General features: G+C 34.1%; 2 protein-coding genes and 1 pseudogene across 2 annotated transcripts; 1 reads left to right on the top strand and 2 right to left on the bottom strand.

Annotated features, from left to right (window-relative positions):
- Positions 1-3,686: 3,686 nt before the first annotated feature.
- On the bottom strand, positions 3,687-4,442 carry LOC148206171 (uncharacterized; annotated as a pseudogene).
- A 13,012-nt stretch (positions 4,443-17,454) lies between these two features.
- LOC148206170 (uncharacterized) lies at positions 17,455-20,486 on the top strand. The gene is made up of 5 exons (XM_088106978.1): positions 17,455-18,243; positions 18,331-19,437; positions 19,517-19,740; positions 19,812-20,041; positions 20,158-20,486. Exons 1-5 carry the CDS (start codon positions 17,455-17,457, stop codon positions 20,484-20,486), a joined length of 2,679 nt encoding a protein of 892 aa, XP_087963104.1.
- A 1,432-nt stretch (positions 20,487-21,918) lies between these two features.
- LOC148206169 (uncharacterized) lies at positions 21,919-22,659 on the bottom strand. The gene is made up of 2 exons (XM_088114750.1): positions 22,268-22,659; positions 21,919-22,191 (listed from the first exon to the last, which is right to left on the bottom strand). Exons 1-2 carry the CDS (start codon positions 22,457-22,459, stop codon positions 21,919-21,921), a joined length of 465 nt encoding a protein of 154 aa, XP_087970876.1. The 5' UTR covers positions 22,460-22,659.
- Between the last annotated feature and the right edge of the window lie 3,076 nt (positions 22,660-25,735).

The following is a 25,735-nucleotide window of genomic DNA, read 5'->3' as shown; positions in this document are numbered from 1 at the left end:
ATGTGCTTGAGAAAATGTAGTAATGGCACTTACTAATAAAAAAATGGCAAAATCGTGCCTTGGATGATCTGGAATGTGAAGAAAGGTGGAAGAACCAATAAGAAAAGTTGATTAATAATCATGACTGGAAAATCGTGTCTTTGTTTGTGTTCAATAATCCTCCTTTGTGAGTTTGTAACTTTTTGAGTTTAATGTTAAATTGAAGTTCAACCATGGTCAAATTTTTTTTAAAACTAGTCAATGTTTCTAAATTATGTTTAAGTTGCATAGCCAAGTAAAGTGAGAATAAGCATCTACGAAGGTGATAATTATCAGTGAAGATAATATGGAGGGTCCTATTAAGCTAATTATAAAGGTGAAGAGTAAATATATTCTGATAAAGTGGAGAGAAGTCTCTGCGACTTTCTCATACAACTAGTACAACAAAAATTTGATACATTTTATTAGAAAGCAGAAAATTAAATTGGTATAAAACACGCTTATGACCGTAACTATTAGGATGGCCTAACCTAGCATGACACATTTAGTACAACTACTTATGCTGTTCTTTATTAAATTGGAAAGTAAATATGCATGGGAACCAATCTGGGTTGAAGTTGAAGGAGTGGATACACATAAAGACCATCAGGACCTATATACCTATGCACCAACACTTGATTGGTGACCTAAGATTTGAAATCATACCGAGTGGCATGAAATTCAATAGATATACAATTTCTTTAGCTAACTTGTTGACACTTGTTAGATTCTTTTAAATGGAGGGGAACATGCAATAATTGATATGAGAAGAGGGACACTGGTATTTGTGACCATAAGAGATTTGAGCAAGAAGAGTAATCTGATATCATTTTACACTGATCAAATCAAAGGTTGCACTGTACTAGGCAGTGAATAGCAGCTAGGGATGGTAATGGGACGAGACAGGCGTGAGTTTTACTATCCCATCCATATTCCCAAAGTAAAAATTCATTCTCATACCCAACGGGTATAAATTTTGCCTCATCATATCTCCAGTAGGTAATATGTATACCCGGATCCGGGCCCATATATGTTTTCTTATTGAGTTGGTACCTGTAAATCTTGATCTGCGGTTTTCATTTTTTATGCAAATTAACATAGGTAACGAAACAAATGAAGAAAAGGAAAGGACAAATGAAACAAAGTTAAAAATTATTTTTAAAAAATTATAAAAAGAAAACAAAGAATGAAGTTTAAAAATATTTCAAATGTCTTTTTATTTCTTTATAATGAAATATCTTTTTATACTAATAAAGATTATAATACACCACTTAATCAAAATCGTAGAGAAAAAAATTAAATTAATAATTCGAATTTAAACATAAATCTTTCATCTTTAGAACTTCAATCTGTGTTTGATGCTCATGAAAAAGATTTATGACAACAAATTATTATATTATAATAAATGAAACATTTTTATATAATTGTGATAGTAAAATTACACTTATGAGAACAAGTTTGAAAACAAAAATAACTATATAACAAATCATTGAAACAATATTCTACATGATCAAAATAAATAACAATATTAAAATGAATTAAGTGATAAAATACGTGTCTTAGAAATGATTTGATGCACCATTGAACAAAATTGCCTATATAAAAAAATATATAATTAAGAGTATGATAAGAAGAAAGTACCTTGAAGTTTTAAGACAACTTATTAGATATCAAATCAGTTGAACGGTTGAGAGTTATTGCAGTATCCTGCTATCCACTTTTCAGGTAGGCCGATCTGCAATTTGACAATGACAACCGTGACCCTGAAGTATGTGTTGGATCAGTATATTTGTTATAGCGACTTGTATTAACTGCATATAGAGTTAGTTGTGTAACTGACTTACAATTAAGTGCCAAAGATAGTTGAAAAACTGTTGTTCCAATACGATGTTCACAGTTTCACAGTTGTTTGTGGTTTTTTCATCATTTTGTTTTCTTAAATGTAACTCTCTTACTCCCCCAGGGTTGCTGCTCACTGGACCCCAAATTCAGGGGACAAGACTATACTTCAGTATGATGATGTGATGAAACTGGATTTTGGCACCCATGTTGATGGTAATGCGTGGGAATTTTTTTTTTATCAATTCTTCTATAGCTATGATAACTCTAGTAACTAGTGTATTTTTTAATTTTACTCCTGTTGAACCCTTTTATGGATTCTTTCTATAGGATATATAGTTGATTGTGCTTTTACTGTGGCATTCAACCCTATGTTTGATCCATTGCTTGAAGCCTCTCGGGAAGCAACTAATACGGGTATTAAGGTACATTCTGGAAAAGATGCTTAACCCTGTCAAACGAGCAGTATTATGTTGCGTAGATCTATATCTAACATGGTCAATTAATAATGTCGAATTGTTCAGAACAAACACTGTTAATATCATGTTGATAAATGTACTCCATTTGTCTAAAGAAATAATTAAATTAACTAGTCATATTCGTGTGACTCAAACTTTTCTCATAGCCCTTGTAAAGAAATTTGACTGGAATCTTATATTTCAAGTGAAATTCATGTTCCGTGTCTTGCAATTGGTATTCGGCAAACACTTCGTAGCCTTTGTGCCCATTGAGCTTGTTGTGCATCAACTACTTGGCTAGTCCCTTGTCAAGACAGTTATGTCAATATAACCACATGAACCACTCTCTTGTAGCTCTAAGACTTGGTGAGAAGCTCTAACACCAAGGTATTTAATACCAACCTTTGGGTTTATTAGGAGGGCTTAGAGAACATCGCAAACTAGAGATTAACTATAGAAGAGAAGCAATTTTGTTGAATTGATTTAATGAGACAGGACATCACTCTATATATAGAACTCTAATCCTATATTAATGATTACAAGGAGACCTCTAGAATCTTCCAACAACACACTTGTAATCAACACTCCCCCTCAAGCAAGTGAATAGATATTTATCATTTCTAGCTTGCATGTGAGATCATGATATCATTCGGTGGAAGACTTTTTGTGGACAGATCTACTCGCTTAAGTTTAGAAGGGACATAAGAAGTTGTGATTAGGTCACTATCTAATATTTCTTTAATAAAGTGTCGGTCTACCTTTATTTGTTTGGCGGTATAGTTAGAATATATATTTACATCCTAAAACGTTCAATCCTATGAGCTTGTAGTATTTTCAATTCAAATCTTACACATGATCGTCAAGTAGTTAAATTGTGTGGATCAACATTTTTTTGTATTTTCTGCTGCACAGGTTCAAATCTTTTGGTGAATGGGGTTCAGTTACAATAAAACCTAAAATTAATTAATAATTAATGCAATTAAAAATTAACCCTATTATGTGTGTTTTCTGCTGCATCACCTATTCACTTTATTGGATTGAAGAGGTTTAAATTAAAATAAAACCCAAACCAAATTAAAAATTAAGGAAATTAAAATTCACCTTGTTGTAGTTAAAATAAAACCCAATAAAGACACATGTAACGTACTTCACGTAATGTGCACTAGCTATGTCTTTCACCCAAATCCAATTAAATATACAATTAAGAAATTTAGAAGGGGCCTGTTTACATCTTATGGGTTTCTGGGTATGAAACCTATCTAAAACACTCACTAACACACTCAAACAAGAATTCACGGTTCCTGTTGTACGCCCCTAAGAGGGCTGATTCTTGGTCACACTCCAGCTCCCAGCCTTCACACCACTGTGAGCCTCCTCAACATCTTGTGCGATCCTCATAGTTGCCATCAATTCTTGCGGATCATGTGGTTGAACTTGGTTTCAGATGCGTTTTTGCAGACCTTCGAGAAAATACCCCAATAGCTACTCTTTCGACACTCCCTTTGTCTGACCCACCAAGATATCGATATCTTGAACGTACTCTTCCACGGTCCCAGTCTGCTTAATCCCTGCCAACCTTTCAAAGATGGTACCCTTGTTCCTGCCTCTGAATCTAACAATCATTGCTCCCTTCGGGCCTACCCAAGAACGATTCTTGGCTTTATCGTTCCAGAACTTGAACCAATAGTTGGCGTTACCTTCCATACTGATGATAACTTTTCTTCCTCCACCACACCTTGTAGCTCGAAGAACTTCTCAGCCCGATTAATCCATTTCAACGGGTCGAGACCCTTAAAGACTGGGAAATCTACCCTTTTTCTCCAATTGGGTTGCCCATCATGGCGTTCGACTTCTCTCCCTCCAACATCTTCTTCTCGCTTGCCCCTTCGGTTCTCGTTGATGGATGCTTGGCTGCCATCCGAGTTTCCCTCCTGGTTTCGATTTCATCCTCCCAGGATTCACATGACTTCTTGTAAGTCTTGGCGCATCCCGTCTCCGCCTTCAACCCATCCATTGCAATCTCCATGGTCTCCAGTTGTCCTTTGACTACGTTCAATCGCCCTTCGACTCTTCCCTCCATTTCGCCTTTCTCTCCCAATTTGGATTCGGCAGGTTGAACCAATTGATTTCTGGGTATGAAACCTATCTAAAACACTCACAAACAAGAACTCACACTGTAAAAGAATGAGTTTTGTATTTCAATTCAACAAGACATATGTACATTCACAGTACGGGAGCCTAATCTCCCTCCACAGGACAAAACATTCTGTCTCTACCAAAGAATATTCAACAACCCCTCTATACAAATTACCGAACTCTATTTATACAATTCCTAACTTCTCGCCTCTCCTAACGGTTAAAACAATTAGGACATTAACTCTTCCTTCTCCTCTCATAAACTCTCCACTCTCTGACAACATCCCTTATCCTCATTCATACAAAATGTTGATCAAGAGATTGATTTTGTTTGTAGAAAGTGAAATCCATGATCCGTGTTACAATCTCATGATTTAAGATTTGGTGAACCATTCAAGATCCTAACCACAATCTCAATTTTAACTCCCTTAGTGTTTGGTCCTATCATCTTGAACGGGATTGTAAGCATTGCTAATAATTTATTCATGTATGAGTATTGTAAGATACTAGAAATCATTGTAATCATTATGCCAGGGGTAGAGTTCTCTCTGTATATATGTTTTCCTGTACTGATCTACACTGAATCAATTTAATCAAAAGACTTTTTTCTTCTCATATGGCATACTCATATCAATAAATATATATATATATATATATATATATATATATATATATATATATATATATACAATAAGAAAAAATATCAGAGTAGGAATACTCAAATGTGATTTGCACGGTTTCTCTATCTATAGAACTCTTTAATGGAAAAGCTTCATAAGCTTAACCTGAAAAATAACTTCTCTTCCTTATCCCCTCTACCATTCATTTTATTGTTTGCTCTGTGTTGTGATGTTTTGGTATGCACCAATTAAATCTTGTGGTTTACTGGTTCCTTTGAATGCTATGGTTGCCATCTAGGAAGCTGGAATCGATGTGCGCCTTTGTGACATTGGTGCCGCTATACAAGAGGTCATGGAATCTTATGAGGTTGAGATTAACGGAAAGGTGTATCAAGGTATATGATGCTTGTAATGTCCTTTTATTTGGATCATATCTTTCTCATCGCATTGTAGAAATGGAAGCATTATATATTAACATTTCATTATTATTTGTGAAGAATGGCTCAATAAAATTGTCTTAAGGTTCCTAGACTCTTTGCTGTGCTAGAGTGTCCAGTGTTTGATATATAGTTTCTATCATATTTGGTAGATGGTCTTAGTAATATGTATTTTATTGTCTTTTTATTTGGATCATATCTTTCTCATCGCATTGTAGAAATGGAAGCATTATGTATTAACACTTCATTATTATTTGTGAAGAATGGCTCAATAAAATTGTCTTAAGGTTCCTAGACTCTTTGCTGTGCTAGACTGTCCAGTGCTTGATATGTAGTTTCTATCATATTTGGTAGATGGTCTTAGCAATATTAGTTGAATAATTTAATATTGGTTGATAATTTAAATAATTCATAATAATCTAATATATACATACATATATATATATATATATATATATTGGAAACAATATTGTTAACTTTCATTGATGCCTTAATTTATTAGTAGGTCAAGTTTTGAAAATGGCTAAAGGATGATTTTTCTCACAATCATATAATTTATAATATTTGTCTCCATATTTCTATAGTATATAATAATACCAGTATTGTGTTATCGTATAGAAAGTGATATATATTGTAATGGGAATGTTATTGCAGTGAAGAGTATACGGAATTTGAATGGGCATAGCATTGGTCGCTACCAAATCCATGCTGGAAAATCTGTTCCCATTGTGAAAGGCGGGGAGCAGACAAAGATGGAAGAGGGTGAATTTTTTGCTATTGAAACCTTCGCATCAACGGGTATTGTGGTTTCTTTGGGTTTTAGATTATTGTACTCTCTTCGAACAATACAGGACGTAAGTGTTCTTTAAATGTTATGTATGTTATATTATGCTCAGGAAAAGGATATGTACGAGAAGACCTGGAATGCAGCCACTACATGAAAAATTTTGATGTTGGTCATATCCCGCTGAGATTGCCTAGAGCAAAACAACTGTTAGCAAATATTAACAAGAACTTCTCTACTTTGGCCTTTTGTAGACGGTATTTAGATCGCCTGGGGGAGACTAAATACTTAATGGCATTAAAGAATTTGTGTGACGCTGGCATTGTTCAGGTATGCTTTTGTAGATATAAATATTTTTGCAACTTTTTAAAAATTTAATGCATATTTTAATGGCTTCAATAAGAAGTAATACGTGTCTGAGGGAGATTTTGGTAACTCTGAACTGTGTCTAACAAAAGTGTTGTCAATTACAATGTTGGACATGTATGATAATATCCTCGGCACCAACACGTGTCTGTTCTTTGATGCAACATGTCTTTTGATTTTGTATGTTGTTGTTTTCCTGATTCTAACTTTGAAATTATTTTCGTGAAGTGGTAACTTTTTGTTATTTTATGCAGCCGTATCCTCCTCTGTGTGATGTGAAAGGAAGTTATGTATCACAATTCGAACATACAATCTTACTCCGACCAACATGCAAAGAAGTTATATCAAGGGGTGATGACTACTAATGTGAAGTTGAAGTTTTTTTAATGTGATATTGTACCATTATATTTCTGAACTGTTTTCGCTGTACCATCAACATATCGGTTTTATAATTATATGTTTCTACAGAGGACGCAGTTACTCATTTAATAATTGGAATCTTCTTCAATAGTTAATATCATATTAAAATCATATGGTAAATACAATCCTAAATTCGAAAGTCCTAGCATGGTAACGTTTGCTCGCCAAGACGCCTATTTAAGATTCCATAAAAAAAAAGATGCAAATGAGGTATTTTTGAAGATTCTTAGTGAAAAGTAAAGGTGTCAATTTAACACATGTCTTATGGCTCAATTCTAATTCACTTTTATAAAAGTCTTGTTTTAGAAAGTCTTCCAAGTAGGGGTAAAAAAAATGTCTTTAACTCCTAGAATCTCCTTTTAAGGGGGTTAAAGATAAGATTAATATGGGTTTATTTTCAGTCTCACTACAGAATTTTATGATGTTACTAAATTGTAAATTTAGTTATAAAAACTATTAAAATTATAGTATATAACGTTTCGATAAAACATTAATTACAGCATATTTCAAAACTAATATATATACAGTATAAATGAAGAGCTATGAACAAGTCAACATTCGTTAAAAGTAGACACGTCAATTTGACGTCTCTTACATGGTTTGGTCCTAACCCATATGGGTTGGGGTTAGAAAAATCCACAGGACCAAAAAGCCTTTTGTAGAAAAAGTCCACAAGGCCAAAATTTCTTTAAAAGTCCTGTAGGTCAGGACCAACCCATGGGCCTTTTCTTTAGAAAAAAAGTTCATTTTGAATACAAGAAAAAATATAATTAATCTTAATTTGTTACAAAAATAGTTACTATAGAAAATAAATTGAAATTTTTATAGGAGGAGAGTTCTAGAATAAAAAAACAAAAGCAAAATGACAATATTTATTGAGTTAGATTATCTAAGTATATAATTAAAGGATCATTTTATAAATTTAAAATTTAAATATTTAATTTCGCTTTTTTTTTAGGTTATAAGTTAGAAATTAACTTTCTATCTGAAATTATCTTAATTGAAATTTAAGAGAAGATTTTCTATAATTGAAGCTCTTAATTTTAAAAAATATAAGGCTTCTTTATTTTCTTAGAAAGCTATTGAAAAAGAATTAAATATAAATGATTTTATTTTTCATTTTATACTCGACAAATCATGCTCATAACATAAATAATAAGTAAAAAGAAAAAACTCATAAACATTGTGCAAGCTACTGTTGTATTTGTCCATAGGATTCAATCTCCTCGTATTACTCACTCAAAATGTTTATATTTTAAATGTGATAAACATAAACATACATTTATGTTATGTGTTCTAATTGAAAGTTAAAAATAAATTATTTAATGTGTTAGTTAAAGAATTGAAACACTGTAATATTGTCATTCTTTAGTACTTTATGTCTAATTAAAATTTTCTTTGTTTTATAAATTTTTCAGAAATTAATTTTCTTTTTATAATATATCTTATGGTGATTTTGAGAAAAGATTATCAGAGAGAAAAAAACAAAATAAAACATAAGTTCAATTTACACATAAAATATTAATATTATTTTTGATCCAAAAATTTTAGATAATAAATTTTTGAATTATTTTTAATTTTAAATAATTTAAAACCGATTGAGTGATATTTTAGAAGTCGAGGAAACAAAAGAGTGATTCTTTTTAAGAACTGTAAAAGCAGTCCAAATATTAAATTAATTTAACATGTTATTATCTCTCTTTGGGGTTATTTTGATATTACTAATTATATATAATTTTTTAATAATTGGTTTTTGCAATATAAGACATAATTGTATTAAAATTGACAACAAAATAAAACATCTTTATAATATTTTAGCAAAAAAAAAATTGTAATACTATTTAGTTGTATAAAATTAAGTGTGTGGTTTGCAATTGTTTTTAATTATTTGAAAAAGTAGTTATTTTGAATATTAAATATTCTATTATACTATAATTAATTAGTTTTATTTAATAATTTGAAATAAGAAATCAATTTCATGAATATAAAATTTAGTACTTTTATTATGAGAATGTTGAAATTTAGTTTCCAAAAATCTTTTAGTGGGCTAAACCCATCTTAGACCCTGACCCTAACCTCCTTAAGAGATGGCTTTTGGGGGTTGGGGCTTTTTCTTGGCCCCCATTTGAGGGGCTTCTTAAGAGGGAGCTTTTTCAAGAGTGAGTTAGGGCTAGCCCCGGGGTCATGGGTCAAATTGACAGCTCTACTTATTCATCTAAAACATACATATTTGAAGCAATCTCTTGCAGAAATGATGTCTTAATATCTTTAAGTAGCCTTTTGGAGTTCCTCTAAAGTTTTTCATTCAACGCACAACTATCATGCTTTGAGCGAAAAGTCAACTTATGATGTCTTAACTGACTCCATTCGCTGAGCGAATGCGATGATGCGCTAAGTGAATAATCTTCCTTGTAGCTGAGCACATGATGATTGGCTTAGCGAGAACTGTTGATAACACTCCAATGATGTATACAATTCTTGTACAAAGAACTACACCACTTTCCTACTAACTATTACATATTTTCTATGAGAAAAACACATATTTCATGAATAATCACAACTTTGAGCTAATGAGATAATTAATAAATATGAAAACAAGTATTTTTCACACTTATCAATTTTTATTATATATTTTTAACAAAATTAAATTCATTTATATTTATATTTTACATTGAATTATATTTAAAATTGTTTTAAAGTTGTTAATAGAAAGTTATTATCAAAATTTATTTTAACTAAAAAATATGTTAAACTTATTTATCAATTGCATTCCATAAAATAAAATAAATTCAATTCTTTTAAATCATTGTATATTTTTAAAATGTATAAAATTCAATCATTTTTATACAAATGTTTTAATTGATTTAAAAATAATTTTTTTATAAATTTAAACGTAAATTGTTAAAGGAATTTTAAATAAGTTTATAACATTTAAAAGAAATTAACTTAAAATTTAAAAATAATTTTAAATAAATTTTAATGTAAAATATAAATATGAATAAACTTAAATAATTTTGTAAAAAATATTTAATAAAACTATTTCTATAACATATATAGAAAAATTAAATTTCAGGGATAAAATTTTTACTTTTAAAAAAAAATTGAGATTAGATTGAAACAAAACAGAAATAGAAAAAATAAATTGAAATTAAAACAAAAACACTTAATATGAAAAGTGTCACTGCCACATCACATTATCACTACCATATGATATTGACATTAGTTTGACATATGCAAAATTTTATTTAAAAAATTAAAATAAAAATAATTAAAAATTATTTAAAAAACAAAAAAAAAAATTAACTAACATGTAACATATCTTTAACAGTTTAGTGCAATATTAATAGAAAGACCTAATTACATCAATTATTTATTTATTGTTTTATATCATTATTTAATTTTTATTAGTATTATATTAGTATTATTATGTCATTATATTATTATTACATGTTATGATAAATTACTAATTTTTAAAAACTATTAAATTTGTTGAATTCTTCATTCTTCAAATTTTGTTCCTATAATATGAACTCTTCTTATAGATTACAAATATGTGAAAATTTATTACGGGTCTACTGAAAAAAGGCTTTTTTTTTTAATTTTTTATATTTTAAATTCCAATATCAACAGTTTTTTTTAGATTTTGTAACATCCCAAAATATAGTAATCACTGTATCATAGAATTAATTACATTTCATAATAAATCAGTGCAGTCTTTACATTAATACTACCCTCAAAAGCCGAACGACATTAAGTACAACTTTACGTACAATATAAGAGAAATGAAAAAGAGTCAGGAGCGAACGGTATTTACAAAATTTAATACCGAACGTTCAATTACAACTCAAATAACATCTAATACTACTGAACGATCTAAGGCTTTTTCGTGTCATTTTTCGTGATTGCCCATACGCATTTGACAGCGGATCCGTTTAATATGCATTTAGGGTTTTGAATTTTCTTATCCTAGTTAAAAGTTTGAATTCTTTACTATGGTCTTGATCTTGACTTGAAAAAGGGTTGCATGTTGAGGATTTAATCTTTTAGGAGCACTTTCTGTTTACACCTTAGATAACCTCAATTCTAATTTGAATTATAAAATGATAATGTTTTAAAACAATACAAAAATAAAGTAAGAATCAAAGTAGAATTTTAAAAAAATAATTTTATACGGGTTATAATATTATAAATGAATATAATAATAAAAGTATAAATTAGCATGAAGGACCTTAAAATAAATGAAATGAAATAAATAAACAAAATTAGTGTGTAATGGATAGATGTTAAAGTGAGCTAACTTGAATCATATGAGTTGGTTCACCATGGATTTAGTTAAAAAAAAAAGTCAGTTTCATCTAATTCACTTTTTGGTAAGTAAAAAGTTTTGTAATTTAGTTTGACTAATCACGAGTTAATAGATGGGTGAGGTAGTTCACTTATTTTTATAATATTTATTTTCTTAATATATTTATATCATCGGAATCAAATTGTTCATCTAATTTTCTAAATATTATTATAAAGATACTAATTAATGATTAATGTATTAATATATATATATATATATATATATATATATATATATATATATATATATATAAATTAAAGTATTCTATTCTAGTATTTAAAAAAATCAAGTTGTGAATCTATAATATTAGAAGTAGTTAATAACAACCTAAAACTTATTACAAAATGGTAAAAAAATAAATAAATTGTTATTGATAGGTTAAAGGTCAATTTACCTTTGGTTTTAACTCGTTAAATATAATTAAGTAAATCAGTTTTAGTTTAATCTTAGAATATACATTTTTCTAACTCAATCCAAGTAAACTCATGATGAACCAGTGGATTCACAATGTCTTGATAATTTTAACTAAACATAAATAAAATAAAATAAATAAACAAATATTACAGTGAGAATTTTAAAAATTGAATCAAAATTATAAATGATATAAAAACATTTTTCTCCTTCGCGCACCCCGATTTTCATGCGTGCACCTCCTTTTCGTTTGTGCTTAAGTTTTTCTACCAGTAAAAAGAAAAGAATTGGACCCCACACACATTTCAGATTGCACCTCCATTTTCATTCTTATACCCCTGACAGATCCAGAGGGTTTCGGCCCAAACTAAAGGAGCCCCAGTCTTACTCCGCACGCACCCCTGGTTTTTATCTATGTACCCCTACTCCTATTGGGCTTTTCTCTTATTTTCATGCTTTTATTTTTATTAGTTGGTTTTTATTATGATAACCCCCCTTTTGCTTTATTTATATCTATTAGACTTGTTTTTATTGTTTTTACATAAAAATTACAAAAAATAAGAAAAAGATAAAAACCTTTTCTATTTATTGTTTTTATTTATATCTATTAGACTTGTTTTTATTTATATGGTTTAATCCTTTTCGACATCCCTATTTATGTACGAATGTCTCAATTGGGTCCTCGTTTTTTAAAGTGTATCAAAATGGTCCTTAATTTTGAAAATTGATATCAATTGAGTAAGTTGGCTGGACGGCGTTAAAAAAATTGATGAGTGGGATGCTGAGATGACGAACGAACGCTCGTCCACCACCGAACGAACGCTCGTCCAGCAGCGAACGAACGCTCGGCGACCACTGAACGAACGCTCGTCGACCTCTTACTGCTGGACAACCGTTCGTTCCACACTGGACGACCGTTCGTTCTCTGGTGGACGAGCGTTCGTTCGCTGCTGGACGAGCGTTCGTTCGCTGGTGGACGAGCGCTCGTTCGTCATCTCAGCATCCACTCATCAATTTTTTTAACGCCGTCCAGCCAACTTAACGGAAAGGACTCAATTGATATCAATTTTCAAAATTAGGGACCATTTTGATACACTTTAAAAAACGAGGACCCAATTGAGAAATTCGTACATAAATAGGGATGTAGTAAAGGATTAAACCTATTTATATCTATTAGACTTATGCTAAAACCTTTTCTATTTCCTTTATTAAAAATTGCAAAAAAATATGTTTTAAGGATTAAACACACGTGTGATTGTTCGCATCGTCCTTGTGCTATAAAATCCTTTTCTCTTTCTTAAATAAAAATTGCAAAAATATGTTTTAATGTTTAAGCACAAGTGTGATCGCTCGCATCGTCCTTGTGCTAAAACCTTTTCTCTTTCTTAAATAAAAATTTGCAAGAATATGTTTTAAAGGTTAAGCACACGTGTGATCGCTCGCATCGTCCTTGTGCTAAATATCTATTCTGTTATTTATAAAAAATACCAAAAAATATAAAATCTTCAAAAAAAACTAAAAACATCCATTTTAAACAAATAATCTTCCTAAAAAGAACTACGTAACCCTGATTTCTCATTCTGAATGAGAATACGTAGGAGCAAGGTTAATCCTTGTCGGGCCCAAAAAACTAAAAAATAATATTTTGTTTATTTAGAATTTTATTTTAAGGGATAGTGAAACATTCTGAAAACCACATCATATTCGTGCATTTAGTTAAAGGTACTGCCTTAGGGCAGACGTTGTAGGGTGCTAACACCTTCCCTACACGTAACCGACTCCCGAACCCAGAATATGGTTTTCGTGGACTGTGTCTTATTGTTTTATGGTTTTTCCGTAGTTTTCCAGAATAAACTATGGTGGCGACTCCAAAATCTCTTTTCAAAACCCGTTCCGTTTCATTTTTTCTTTTTATTTTTGGATCGTCGTCCCGTCGTGATTCCGGTTGCGACACCGAACATCAATGAGACTAAATGGCCGAACGTCTGAGGACGAGCGACCGAACAGTTTCGAAGGTAAAGGACGAACAGTCGTGGAGGTAAAGGACGAACGGTTGAACAAAGTACAGTACGAACGGATGTACAGTGTAGAGGACAAGCGGTTGAAGAGTGGAAGTGATCTGGACGAGCGGTAGACGATGAGGAGTGATCTGAACGTCTGAGTGCGAACGGTCGAACGGTTGGAAGGCTTGACATGGACGAGCGGCATAAGACGGGAGTGATTAGGACGAACGCCTCAACACACTCTTTGCCGAACGCTAGTTGCTTCCGGGTCGAACGCTTAAAACTGAACACTGGACGAAATTAAGCAGTAGTACGAATGGTGAAGACAAAGGTCATTGAGACCGAGCGTTCAAATAAAGACCGAACGCTTATTAAACAATATAACCGAACGCTCACTAACACATTACACGACCGAACGTTCAACTGAGAATCAATAATTTCAACACCGAACGTTCACTTATGCAAAAAATTACCGAACGTTCACATATAACTTGACCGAACGTTCACATAACATGACTGGACGTTCACATGAAGACCGAACGTTCACTGAAACATGATGACCGAACGGTTGAGTCTTTGTATGACTGAACGTCCTAAAGATCTGAATGGCCGAACGGTCGAATAGTGGACTCTTGAGAACGACCGAACGGTTGAAGCTGAAAATCGCCGAACGTGCCAAAGGTGAGTATGGACGAACGTTGTAATACGGCAAAGTACGAATGGTGGAGGACGAACGTTTGTCAAAGTTAAAGGACGAACGGTTGCATGCACAGTTGATGGCGAACAGTAGATTCTGAGAGTGGCCGAACGTTAATGAGGATAAATAGCCGAACGTTTGAAGGCAAGAGACCGAACGTCATTGAGGTCGAATGGTTGAAAGCTGATCATCGATGACCGAGCGACTAAAGTCAAAGGACCAAAAACATAAGGTCGAACGGCCATAAGGAGAAAGTGTAGGCACATCTGAACGAACGCCAATAAAGGCCGAACGGCTGAGGGCGAGCGGCCTAATATTTGAACAATTGAGGACGAGCGTCCAAACGTTATTGAGAATGAATGGCGGAACAATTGAGGACGAGCGACCGAATGTCTTTGGGGTTGAATGGTTTGAGTCCAAGTAGCCGAACGTCAATTAGGTCGAACGTCCGTGAGGCTGAAGGTGTAGACTTATGAGAACGAACGGCTGAGAACTTTTGGTTTCAATTCTCGACATACTTTAAATTGATCTCTAATTTCAATTTTCAACTAGATGATGGGTTAAGGTAGATCTCACATTGACACAAGATAAAATGGTCTTAAAAAAAGTTAACTTTTTTAATTTTTCGAGAAAGAATAAAGGAAAAAAGTAAAGAAGGTAGTGCCAAGTAAAAAAACTTAGATGTGTCAAAGTATATTTTTCTTATAAAATTAGTATAACCGGTGCAATTTTATACATTGGAATGGAACTTTGTTAAACCAGACAACCTTTGAATTACTTTTCTTTTAGGTTTAATTGATTCGGAGGTCTTGCGTCATTAAGTTTGTGTTCGTTTGGATTGATTTGAAGGAGATGATTTGGAGGAGATGATTTGAATGGATTTGAGTGGATTTGAGGGTAATTTTTTTGTTGTTTTTTTGAGTGGATTTGTGAGTAATTGAGAGTGGATTTGGAAGTAAAGTTTGTGAGAATTAGTGTAGGATTTGATTGATGTGATAGATTTTAAAAATTAGTTTAATTGATAGAAATTAAAGATTACCAAAATGCCCCTAATTATAAAATTAATATAAAATGTTGTTTATAAATATTATATTTAATTGTAAAAATGTTTATAAAGAAAAAAAAATATGAATAATTTATAAAATTAATGTTTAAAAATTATAAAAATTAAATAATCAACTTATTTTTAATAAATTAGAAAATATAATATATTCAATTTTATTAAGACGTAGATTTTTAAAATTATAAGTATTATGTTTTTTTTTTTCGAAAAGGAAAGATGAGGTGCAAGGAAAGCTGAGGGTGCAAGGAAAATATATCTTTTTTTTTGTTTCAGAGTTTGGCACAATTCGTTTTTTATGAATCCTAGGTTCAGCATCTTCCTCTCCATTTGCTCTCACAGACCCTTCCCCAGAGCGAGAAAGAATGGCGCCCTTCCCTTCGGCCCAGCACGTCGCCAGCGCTTCTTCGAATCCAGCCACCACGCCACCTTCCAGCCCAGAACTCCGACGAAGGGGCGTCTTCCCTGCGTGCCACCAAACCGGCCACCGCGCCAAAATGGCCATCGCGCCACCACCTTCCCTATCTCTCGTCTTTTTTGCGTCTTCGCCACTTGAGGGAGCCGACCATCGCGAGCCGCGACCGATGCCACCAGGCCAGGACCATCGCTGGTCACGCGGAGAGAGAAATACTATCGCCTCTCCTCGCCGTGCCTCTACCGAATCTGCCGTCGAGAGCTGTGGCCCGAGACGCCTCCAGTTGCCTCCGCTGTTCGACCCTCGCGCGATTGCATAACCGGGCGTAACCGGTTACGTATGCCGTAACCGATTACGTCTACCCGCCAAAACTTTTTATTCTTCTCTAATCAGTTACACTATACTGTAACCGATTACGTCGCGTCGTTTTTAGAGGGCACATACGACTTTTTCGCGAGAATCCACTCCGTATTTTGAAAGAGTTCAATTGAGTCCCTTTTTACGTAAAATTGAATCAATAAAATCCATACCGTTAAATTCTGTGAACAGCGTTAAATTTCATAACCACGTGGCATATAAAGACGTCATTATGTGGACTTAATTGATTTTTAATTTTAAAAAAAGTTTAAAATATGATAAATATAATAAAAACACATAACGTTAATGTTATTTCTGGAAATCAAATTAAAAGATAGGTTTAATCATTCACTAAGTCCCTATTTTCGCATGGAATCTCAATTTCGTCCCTTTCTTTCTGAAAATATCAATTGGGTCCCAATTTTATGAAAATTGCAACAAATCGATCCTTTCCGTTAAATAGTGTCAAACGGCGTTACGGTGTGTTTGACGTGGCACGCTGTTGTGGACGTGTTATCTGACGTGGTTGAAGAGAGCAGGAGCAATGGGGCACGTGGATATTGAATATTTTATAAGTAAAAAGAAAAGAATTGTTTTATAAGTAAAAAGCACGTGGATATCGAATTAGGGATTCTTCTCAGTACTTCTAGGGTTCGGTTCGTCCAAAGTTGATTTCATTTCAGAAAATTGGGGTATCAATTTGGGTATTTAGGGTTGAATCGAGGTTGACCTTCAGAGAGTGTGCAGTTGTCGTCGTCGTCATCGGAGTTGTGGGACCTTCTTCAGTTGCAATTTGGAGTGGCCAGGTCAGTAAAAGTTTGGTTTTGTTAGAAACCTTTATCTTGCGATGTTGGGTGGTGGTCCCCATCTATGTATTGTGTATTATTTTTGATTGCAATGTTGTGGTCCCGTTGGTCGGATTGTGTTCCATTTTTTATTGCAATGTTGTGGTCCCCCCATGCCCCCCATGTTTAAAGTGATAATTTTCTGTGTGTGTGAGTGTGTTTTGGTTACGGTTTTAATACATGTTTTGTCGTGAATTGATTATATTATAGGTGTACAAATACTTATATATAGTGTTTTGCATCATGGACGAGGATATTGAGGTTGTCTTTCACCATGGAGGGAAATTAGTTAACGATGGGAAACTTAAGTATGAAGGGGGGGAGACATCTAGGTTTATGTTTGACCCAGATGTTTGGAGTTATTTCGTGATTGTTAGTGTAGTGAAGTCTTTGGGATACGATGGGCTTAAAGATATGTGGTACTCTGTAGGAGGGGCTTCAATTTTGGATGATAAGTTAGAGCGTCTGTGTGATGACACTGGTGCCATGCATATGGTTAATTTAGCTAGGCTGAATGGTGAGGTCCATGTGTTTTTGATACACCCTGTTTCTGAACCCAAAGTCATACATATGCTGGAATTTGAGGCTGTAATGGAGGAAGAGGATGATGGACTTCAACAAGTTGAGGAAGTTGGTGGTGATGGTGAAGAAGTGGAAGTTGAGGCTGTTATGGAGCAAGAGGATGTTAGAGTTGAACAAGTTGGTTGTGTGTTGGAAGATATGGGTGAACAAGTGGAAGTTGAGGCTGTTATGGAGGAAGAGGTTGTTGGAGTTGAACAAGTTGGTTGTGTGTTGGAAGAGATGGGTGAACAAGTGGAAGTTGAGGCTGTTATGGAGGAAGAGGTTGTTGGAGTTGAACAAGTTGGTTGTGTGTTGGAAGAGATGGGTGAACAAGTGGAAGTTGAGGCTGTTATGGAGGAAGAGGTTGTTGGAGTTGAACAAGTTGGTTGTGTGTTGGAAGAGATGGGTGAACAAGTTGAAGTTGAGGCTGTTATGGAGGAAGAGGTTGTTGGAGTTGAACAAGTTCAGGAAGTTAGTGGGGATGGTGAAGAAGTGGAAGTTGAGGCTGTTATGGAGGAAGAGGTTGATGGTGATGGTGAACATGAAGGTGTAGAACAGAATGAAGTTGAAGCAAATGTGGAAATTCGAAGTTGGAATTCCTCTTTTGAGAATGGTAGTGGTGATGGAAATAATGAGTGGTTGGAGGGGCTTGTTGATATCAATGTTGGTTGTGATATAGATGATGATATACATGCAGACTTGGAGGGAAATGTGGAAGTGGAAGTCCAAAGTATGTCAAATGAGTCTAGTGGACCATTAATTGGTGGAGCAGAAAGTGACTCTAGTGGACCATGTTCTAGTGTAGAGGGTTATGGGAGTTTTCCAACATTTGTGTTGCCAAAAAGTATGGTTGACTTTAAGTGGGAAGTTGGGATATATTTTGCTGAAAAGCGAGACATTTTGAAGGCTATAAAAGATTATGCGTTGGATAATGGAAGAAATATACACTTTGTTAAGAATGATAAACAAAGAATCAGGTTGAAGTGTGTGGGTGCAAAAGGTGAATGCCCTTGGAAGTTATATTTTGGTTATATGAAGGCAGTGAAAACATGGCAGTTGAGATCAATGGTGGACAACCATACCTGTAGCAGGGAGTTCAACCTTAAATTAATTGATGCCAAGTGCTTGAGCAAAAAGATACACAAAACTATTAGAGATAATCCTACAGTTAAGGGTGTGGATATAAGGGAAAAAATTCAAAGGAAATGGAACATTGGTATTTCTAGGTGTATGGCCTATAGGGCCAAAAACATAGCAACAGAGCAAATTGATGGCTCTTTCAAAGAACAGTATAAAAGGTTATATGATTATGCCCATGAGTTGGTGGCCAAAAATCCTGGGTCAATAGTGAAACTAAAGGTTGAGGATGTGGGGGGTAAAGTCATTTTCAAGAGATTCTATGTATGTTTAAAGGCTTGCAAAGACAGTTTTATGTCATGCAGGCCAATTATTGGTTTAGATGGAGCATTTTTGAAAGGTAAGTACGGTGGTGAGTTGTTAACAACTGTGGGCCGAGATGGGAATGAGCAGATGTTGCCAATTTCATACTGTGTTGTTGAAGTTGAGAACAAGGAGTCATGGAAGTGGTTCCTGGAACTGTTGGTAGATGACCTTGGAGGGGCTGAAATTTGTTCCACATTTACCTTTATATCAGACCAACAGAAGGTAATATTAATTTGTACATTTTAATTTGAGGTTGTTAAGTATTTGTTGCCTGTATTCATTACTTGTATATTGTTTGCAGGGTCTACTTCATGCAATAGATGAATTGCTTCCTGGAGTTGATCAAAGGTTTTGTGTGAGGCATATGTATGCCAACTTCAGGAAGAAATACCCTGGTAAAAACCTGAAGCGTTTAATGTGGAGGGCAGCTACAGCCACACATCCACAAACATGGGAGATGGAAATGCGAAACATAAGAGCAGTAAACGAAGATGCTTATAAGCATTTGATTGCCATCCCTCCAAGGTTAGTCTTCAAAAGTATAACATAATTCCTTATTCATATAATGTTAATAATAATTCTATTATTTGTTGTAGGTATTGGTCAAGATCAAGGTTCACTGAAAGAGCTAAATCTGACACCTTAGTAAACAATATGAGTGAGGGCTTCAATAGTGTCCTCGTTTCTGCCAGGAGTAAACCCATCATTACGATGTTGGAGACGATACGACTTTACTTCATGCAAAGATGGGCAAAGAACAGGTCAAGCCTATCATCATTTACTGGATCCATCTGTCCCAAGATTCTATCCAGATTTAGAAAGGAATGTCATTTAACTCAAAATTGGATTCCTAGGTAAATTTCTGTAATCACTTCTATGTTATATATTAATTTACTACTGTGCCTAATAATTATTGTTGTCTTCTTGTACACAATTGGTCAGGCAACAAGCTATTCGAAGTTCGTCACATGTCTAACAATGGAGATAAGTTTGTAGTCAACCTAGATGAGTCCTCATGCACATGCAGAACTTGGATGATGACTGGAATCCCCTGTTGTCATTCATTGGCTGCAATGAAGTTCCTCAACATTGATGGAGAACAATTTATTGAGTCTTGCTACATGAAGTCCAAATATGAGGAGACATATTCAACAATCATATATCCCTTAAATGGAGCCAACATGTGGAACATTACTCCATATCCTGATGTGTCTCCACCACACAAAAGAGTAATGCGTGGACGACCAAAGAGAAAACGAAGGCTAGAGTAATGGGAAATGAGGAAGGATGAATCAAGAATGACCAAATCTGGCTTGCAAAAGAGATGTGGCATATGTAGAGAACATGGCCATAACAGAACTCATTGCCCATCAGCAACCCAACCAGGAACTGTGCCCAGTACATCAGCAACCCAAGCAACTCCATCCACTCAACAATCTGAAATATTCTGTACATCAGCACATCAGCCCAGTACATCAGCACATCACTCTGGGAATCAACCGTAGTAGACAGTAGGAATTAACTGATGCAAATTTGTAATATTTCTGGTACTGTATGACAGCACTTTTATGTTGATAACTGATGTAATATTCTGGTCTGTATGACAGCACTTTTATGTAGGAACTTCAGCTTAATTAAATTTCAGCAGATATGCTTCATTTGGTTCCATTTATCTGTTGTGTGCATTGATGTTATGTTGATATTAAACAACACATTCTACTATTATACAGTGCTTCAGATTAATGAAGGTGATGATATTGGCCCTGTGTGAATATGGAGTATCCAGCAATAAGGATGATGGTCACTAACTGAGAAAACATGCAAAATCAACATTACATATAAGGAACGAACGCCTAAAAGTTACTCGAGTCTGCCGAACGTTACAATCACTAGTATAACAAAACGCCAAAACCGAACGCTCACAAACACTACCACACAGACCGAACGCTTTAAGATTCAACCCAAATTAAAACCGAACGGACGCTCGCTAACTGAGAAAACATGCAAAATCAACATCACATATAAGGAACGAACGCCTAAAAGTTACTCGAGTCTGCCGAACGTTACAATCACTAGTATAACAAAACGCCAAAACTGAACGCTCACAAACACTACCACACAGACCGAACGCTTTAAGATTCAACCCAAATTAAAACCGAACGGACGCTCGCTAACTGAGAAAACATGCAAAATCAACATCACATATAAGGAACGAACGCCTAAAAGTTACTCGAGTCTGCCGAACGTTACAATCACTAGTATAACAAAACGCCAAAACCGAACGCTCACAAACACTACCACACAGACCGAACGCTTTAAGATTCAACCCAAATTAAAACCGAACGGACGCTCGCTAACTGAGAAAACATGCAAAATCAACATCACATATAAGGAACGAACGCCTAAAAGTTACTCGAGTCTGCCGAACGTTACAATCACTAGTATAACAAAACGCCAAAACCGAACGCTCACAAACACTACCACACAGACCGAACGCTTTAAGATTCAACCCAGATTAAAACCGAACGCTAGATACGGACGCTCGCTAACTGAGAAAACATGCAAAATCAACATGAAGTACATTCCATCATAAGAACAAGCGTCACATATATGACCAAAAATTACAAACAATACAAACTTTTATAGTCAAAATAACTTTGGTTCATTGCATTCTAAGTACATTCCATCATAACTACAATGAAATCATGGTGATGGTGAACGAAAAAACACTATTGTAAGTACAATAATGTTCACCACAACAAGAACACAGACAATCCCTAACAGTACATTAAGCCTATTTCCCAATTTCTTCACAGAGCAGTCCAAATCACTTATAATCTTCCATCCACCTTCCATTGCTTCTCTGTTCAGCAAACACTCAGACTTGCCTTCACACTTTGCACTACTTTCCGTTTCAATAACCCCATGATCTGCACACCATGTGAAATAATTGCAACCACCATCTTCACCACCATTCTGTACAACAAAACACCAATCAGGGCACCCTCGAACTGAAAATAAGAACAACGAAAAACCCAACAAAAAACCTTACCTTGAACTTAGGGCAGCCCCAAAATTGCTTGCCTCTGTTCTTGACTGTTCTTGCAGTTCTGATAACACATTTCATCCCACAATAGCACAACGGACTACCATTGCTGTTCTTAACTCCTCGAGCACCACCACAGACCACGTTACTATCTTGCTTCCGCCACCCGCTGCATGACGAAGACGAGCAGGGATGCATCTTCAACCGCAACTTCGATTAAACCGTAGAAGTACTCAGAAGAATTCGATCTGCACGAAACCTCAATCCCTAATTCGATCTGCACGAACCGAACCCTAGAAGTACTGAGAAGAATCCCTAATTCGATATCCACGTGCTTTTTACTTATAAAACAATTCTTTTCTTTTTACTTATAAAATATTCAATATCCACGTGCCCCACTGCTCCTGCTCTCTTCAACCACGTCAGATAACACGTCCACAACAGCGTGCCACGTCAAACACACCGTAACGCCGTTTGACACTATTTAACGGAAAGGATTGATTTGTTGCAATTTTCATAAAATTGGGACCCAATTGATATTTTCAGAAAGAAAGGGACGAAATTGAGATTCCATGCGAAAATAGGGACTTAGTGAATGATTAAACCTAAAAGATATTAGGATCAGATATTGGGTGTGTGCGAAATTGGGGGAAATAGGGTTCGTGGGTTAAAAACAACTCCTATGAACCACTCATTTGCACCGAACACGATCCAAGCAGAAGATGGTTCATTGGATGACCAGGTTGGAAAATTCAAGGCTTGAAGCTATGGCGTGTCGCACCGAAAAGAACCCCTCGGCCAACAACGACGGTGATGGTTGTTGATGGTGGTGAGCGACGACAATTGGTTCGTGGATGATGGTTACTTCCCTGAAGATGAATGGTGATGGTGGAAGATGGCGATGTGGGATTGTCTGCGATTAGGGTTCGTGTTCTGCCATGGTTGCAATGGATTGGGGCCGGTTTGATTTTTCTGTTTTCCAGGTTTTGGTGGAGGTGCTACGCGGTGGCTACCAAGGTTCTGATGGCGGGGTCAAGACTTGCATGACCAAAAGGAAATTAGGGAATTGGAATGATGAATTCAGAGGTTGAATCTAATGGATTTGAAGGTTTTGATAGATAATAGAAAAGTGTTCTGCCTTGTAAACAAAAAAGAAGAAAAAGAAGAAGAAATTGGTTTTATGATAAATTTTTGTACTGCACCAACCCAACCAACAAGAGAAAATAAAGAAAGGGAAAGAAAACGCAATGGTTGTATGGTGTCTGCAATGCATGTTGTTTCTTAACCCAACTATAAACCTCATTCCCTCCTTTTCAACTCTCTGTTCATTCCTTTTCCAAATTTTCCTCAGAACCCTAACCAAAACTGCACAATCCCCTTCTTCTACGCTACCCTTCCGATTTGTCTATCTGTTTTCTTTTCCATCGTCTTTTCCAATCTAATTTTCAAGAGTAATTGCTTTATTCGCACTCTTTCTTTAAATTAAAAATCATTTAAGTACGTCTTTATGTACCATGTCCCTATCAAATGCAACCTTACTTAGCCACCAGACAACACTTTTAACGTCGTCCACAGATTCAATTTTTTATAAATAGAGACCTAGGGACCCAATTGAGCTACTTTAAAATACAAAGATCTAATTGAAGCAAATCTGCACATATATGGAACTCCGAATCAATTAAACCTTTTTTTTTTATAACACAACAAAGTACAAAGATTTCATAGAGATATATACGTTATGTCTTAAAGTTGTGATAAATAATTTATATTGCAATGTAATATTATTTTTAATTATTGATATATCTTCACTAGTGCTTTTACTATTTTTATTTTAATGTTTATTATTAATTCATATATAAAAAAAACCACATGCCCACACTATTTATCCCTGTCATGATTTTACAATAGGGACCATTATTCAATATATATATGAAAAACAAATTCTTTCTTTCTTCAAATGCAATTACCTGTTAAATATTCTGTGAAATCACAACCCACGTGCCCCTACAATTCTAACTATTAAATAATTCCTTTAAAGAAAAATACTAAATACTTGTGCTCGTCTAATAAATTGACATTTTCAGTAATATAATAATAATAATAATAATAATTATTATTATTATTATTATTAGTATTATTATTATTATTATTTCTGGACGTCATAATGTAAGTACTATTTACATTACATAAATATTTAAAAAAGTAATTTAATTAATTATACTATTTAGAATTGTATTCTTACCATCTTAAAAAGCAAGTGAAAATAAGTTCATTATATTAAGTATTATATACATTATATCAGTATATTATAATAATAATAATAATAATAATAATAATATAAATACTTTTGAATTTGAATCTTTCGGAATCCTAGCAAAACTGCTAAGAAATTATGAGGAAACATTCTTTAGCTAATTTACATTTCGTTTTAATATAACTTTTAAAGTTTTTGTTATAAGAGTGCTCCATGTAACATTGTGTGAAAGTATCTTGGGAAATATTTCCTCTCAAAATTAAAATAATAAAATTTACTTATTTAATATTAGTTGTTACCGAAAAATTAGTCAAATTTTTAGACATGATGTTTTCGTCTATACTTGTATATAAATACTTATACATAAAGAGGATTATTTTGTAGGGGTACACATATTTATATTTTTAGTATGTTAAAAGTATTTTTTTTATTTTTGTATTATTTTTTATGACTTTTTTCATACTTTACATATTTATTTGAGATATCTTGAATACATAGAAAATTTTGAAATTTTTTATGAGTGTATCTGGTATTATATATTAATTTTTTATAGGTTTAACGAAGTAAAATATTGACGAGAAAATTTTAATTGTTGTTCCTCTAACATATTTTTATTTAAGATTCATTATAAATTGAAATTATATTAATTGAAGTCGATTTAGAAATAATGAATATCAATTTAACGTTACCATTAGGTTTAATGTCTCCGTAGGTCCCTATTTTGGTCATGAATTTCAAATAGGTCCTCTTCATTTTTAGCGTATCAATTGAGTCCTTGTTTTTGTAAAATTGAATCAATTACAGGCCTGCCGTTAATTTGGACAAACGGCCGTTACGGTATTGGTTAGGTGGCATGGTTGAGTGCAGTAACTAATCAGACGTGGCATTTAAAACGATTTTTGTATTAAATAATTGGTATGCACGTATGATTATTCAGTTTTGGGTAAGGGCATACTAGAAAATTTGAAAAAATTAAAGGACAAGAGGTTTTAATTGACGAATGCAAATGAGATTGGGGAAAGAAATTGAGGGTTTTTAATATTAGGGTTCGCGTGAGAGGCCAAAAATGGGATCCTAAGTTCGATCCAAAAATCAGGTGTATCTTTGTTGGATTCGAAGTGGGAGGGTGCGCGTTCTTTGTTCGATTCGAAGTGGGAGGGTGCGCGTTCTTTGTTGGATTCGAAGTGGGAGGGTGCGCGTTCTTTGTTCGATTCGAAGTG

The sequence above is a fragment of the Vigna umbellata genome, chromosome 1 (assembly GCF_029865625.1).
Source record: "Vigna umbellata cultivar VRB3 chromosome 1, Vumbellata_1.0, whole genome shotgun sequence".
In the NCBI taxonomy this organism is placed as follows: Eukaryota; Viridiplantae; Streptophyta; class Magnoliopsida; order Fabales; family Fabaceae; genus Vigna; species Vigna umbellata.
Note: the sequence above shows the minus strand (reverse complement) of the source record. Positions and strands in the feature narration are given on the sequence as shown.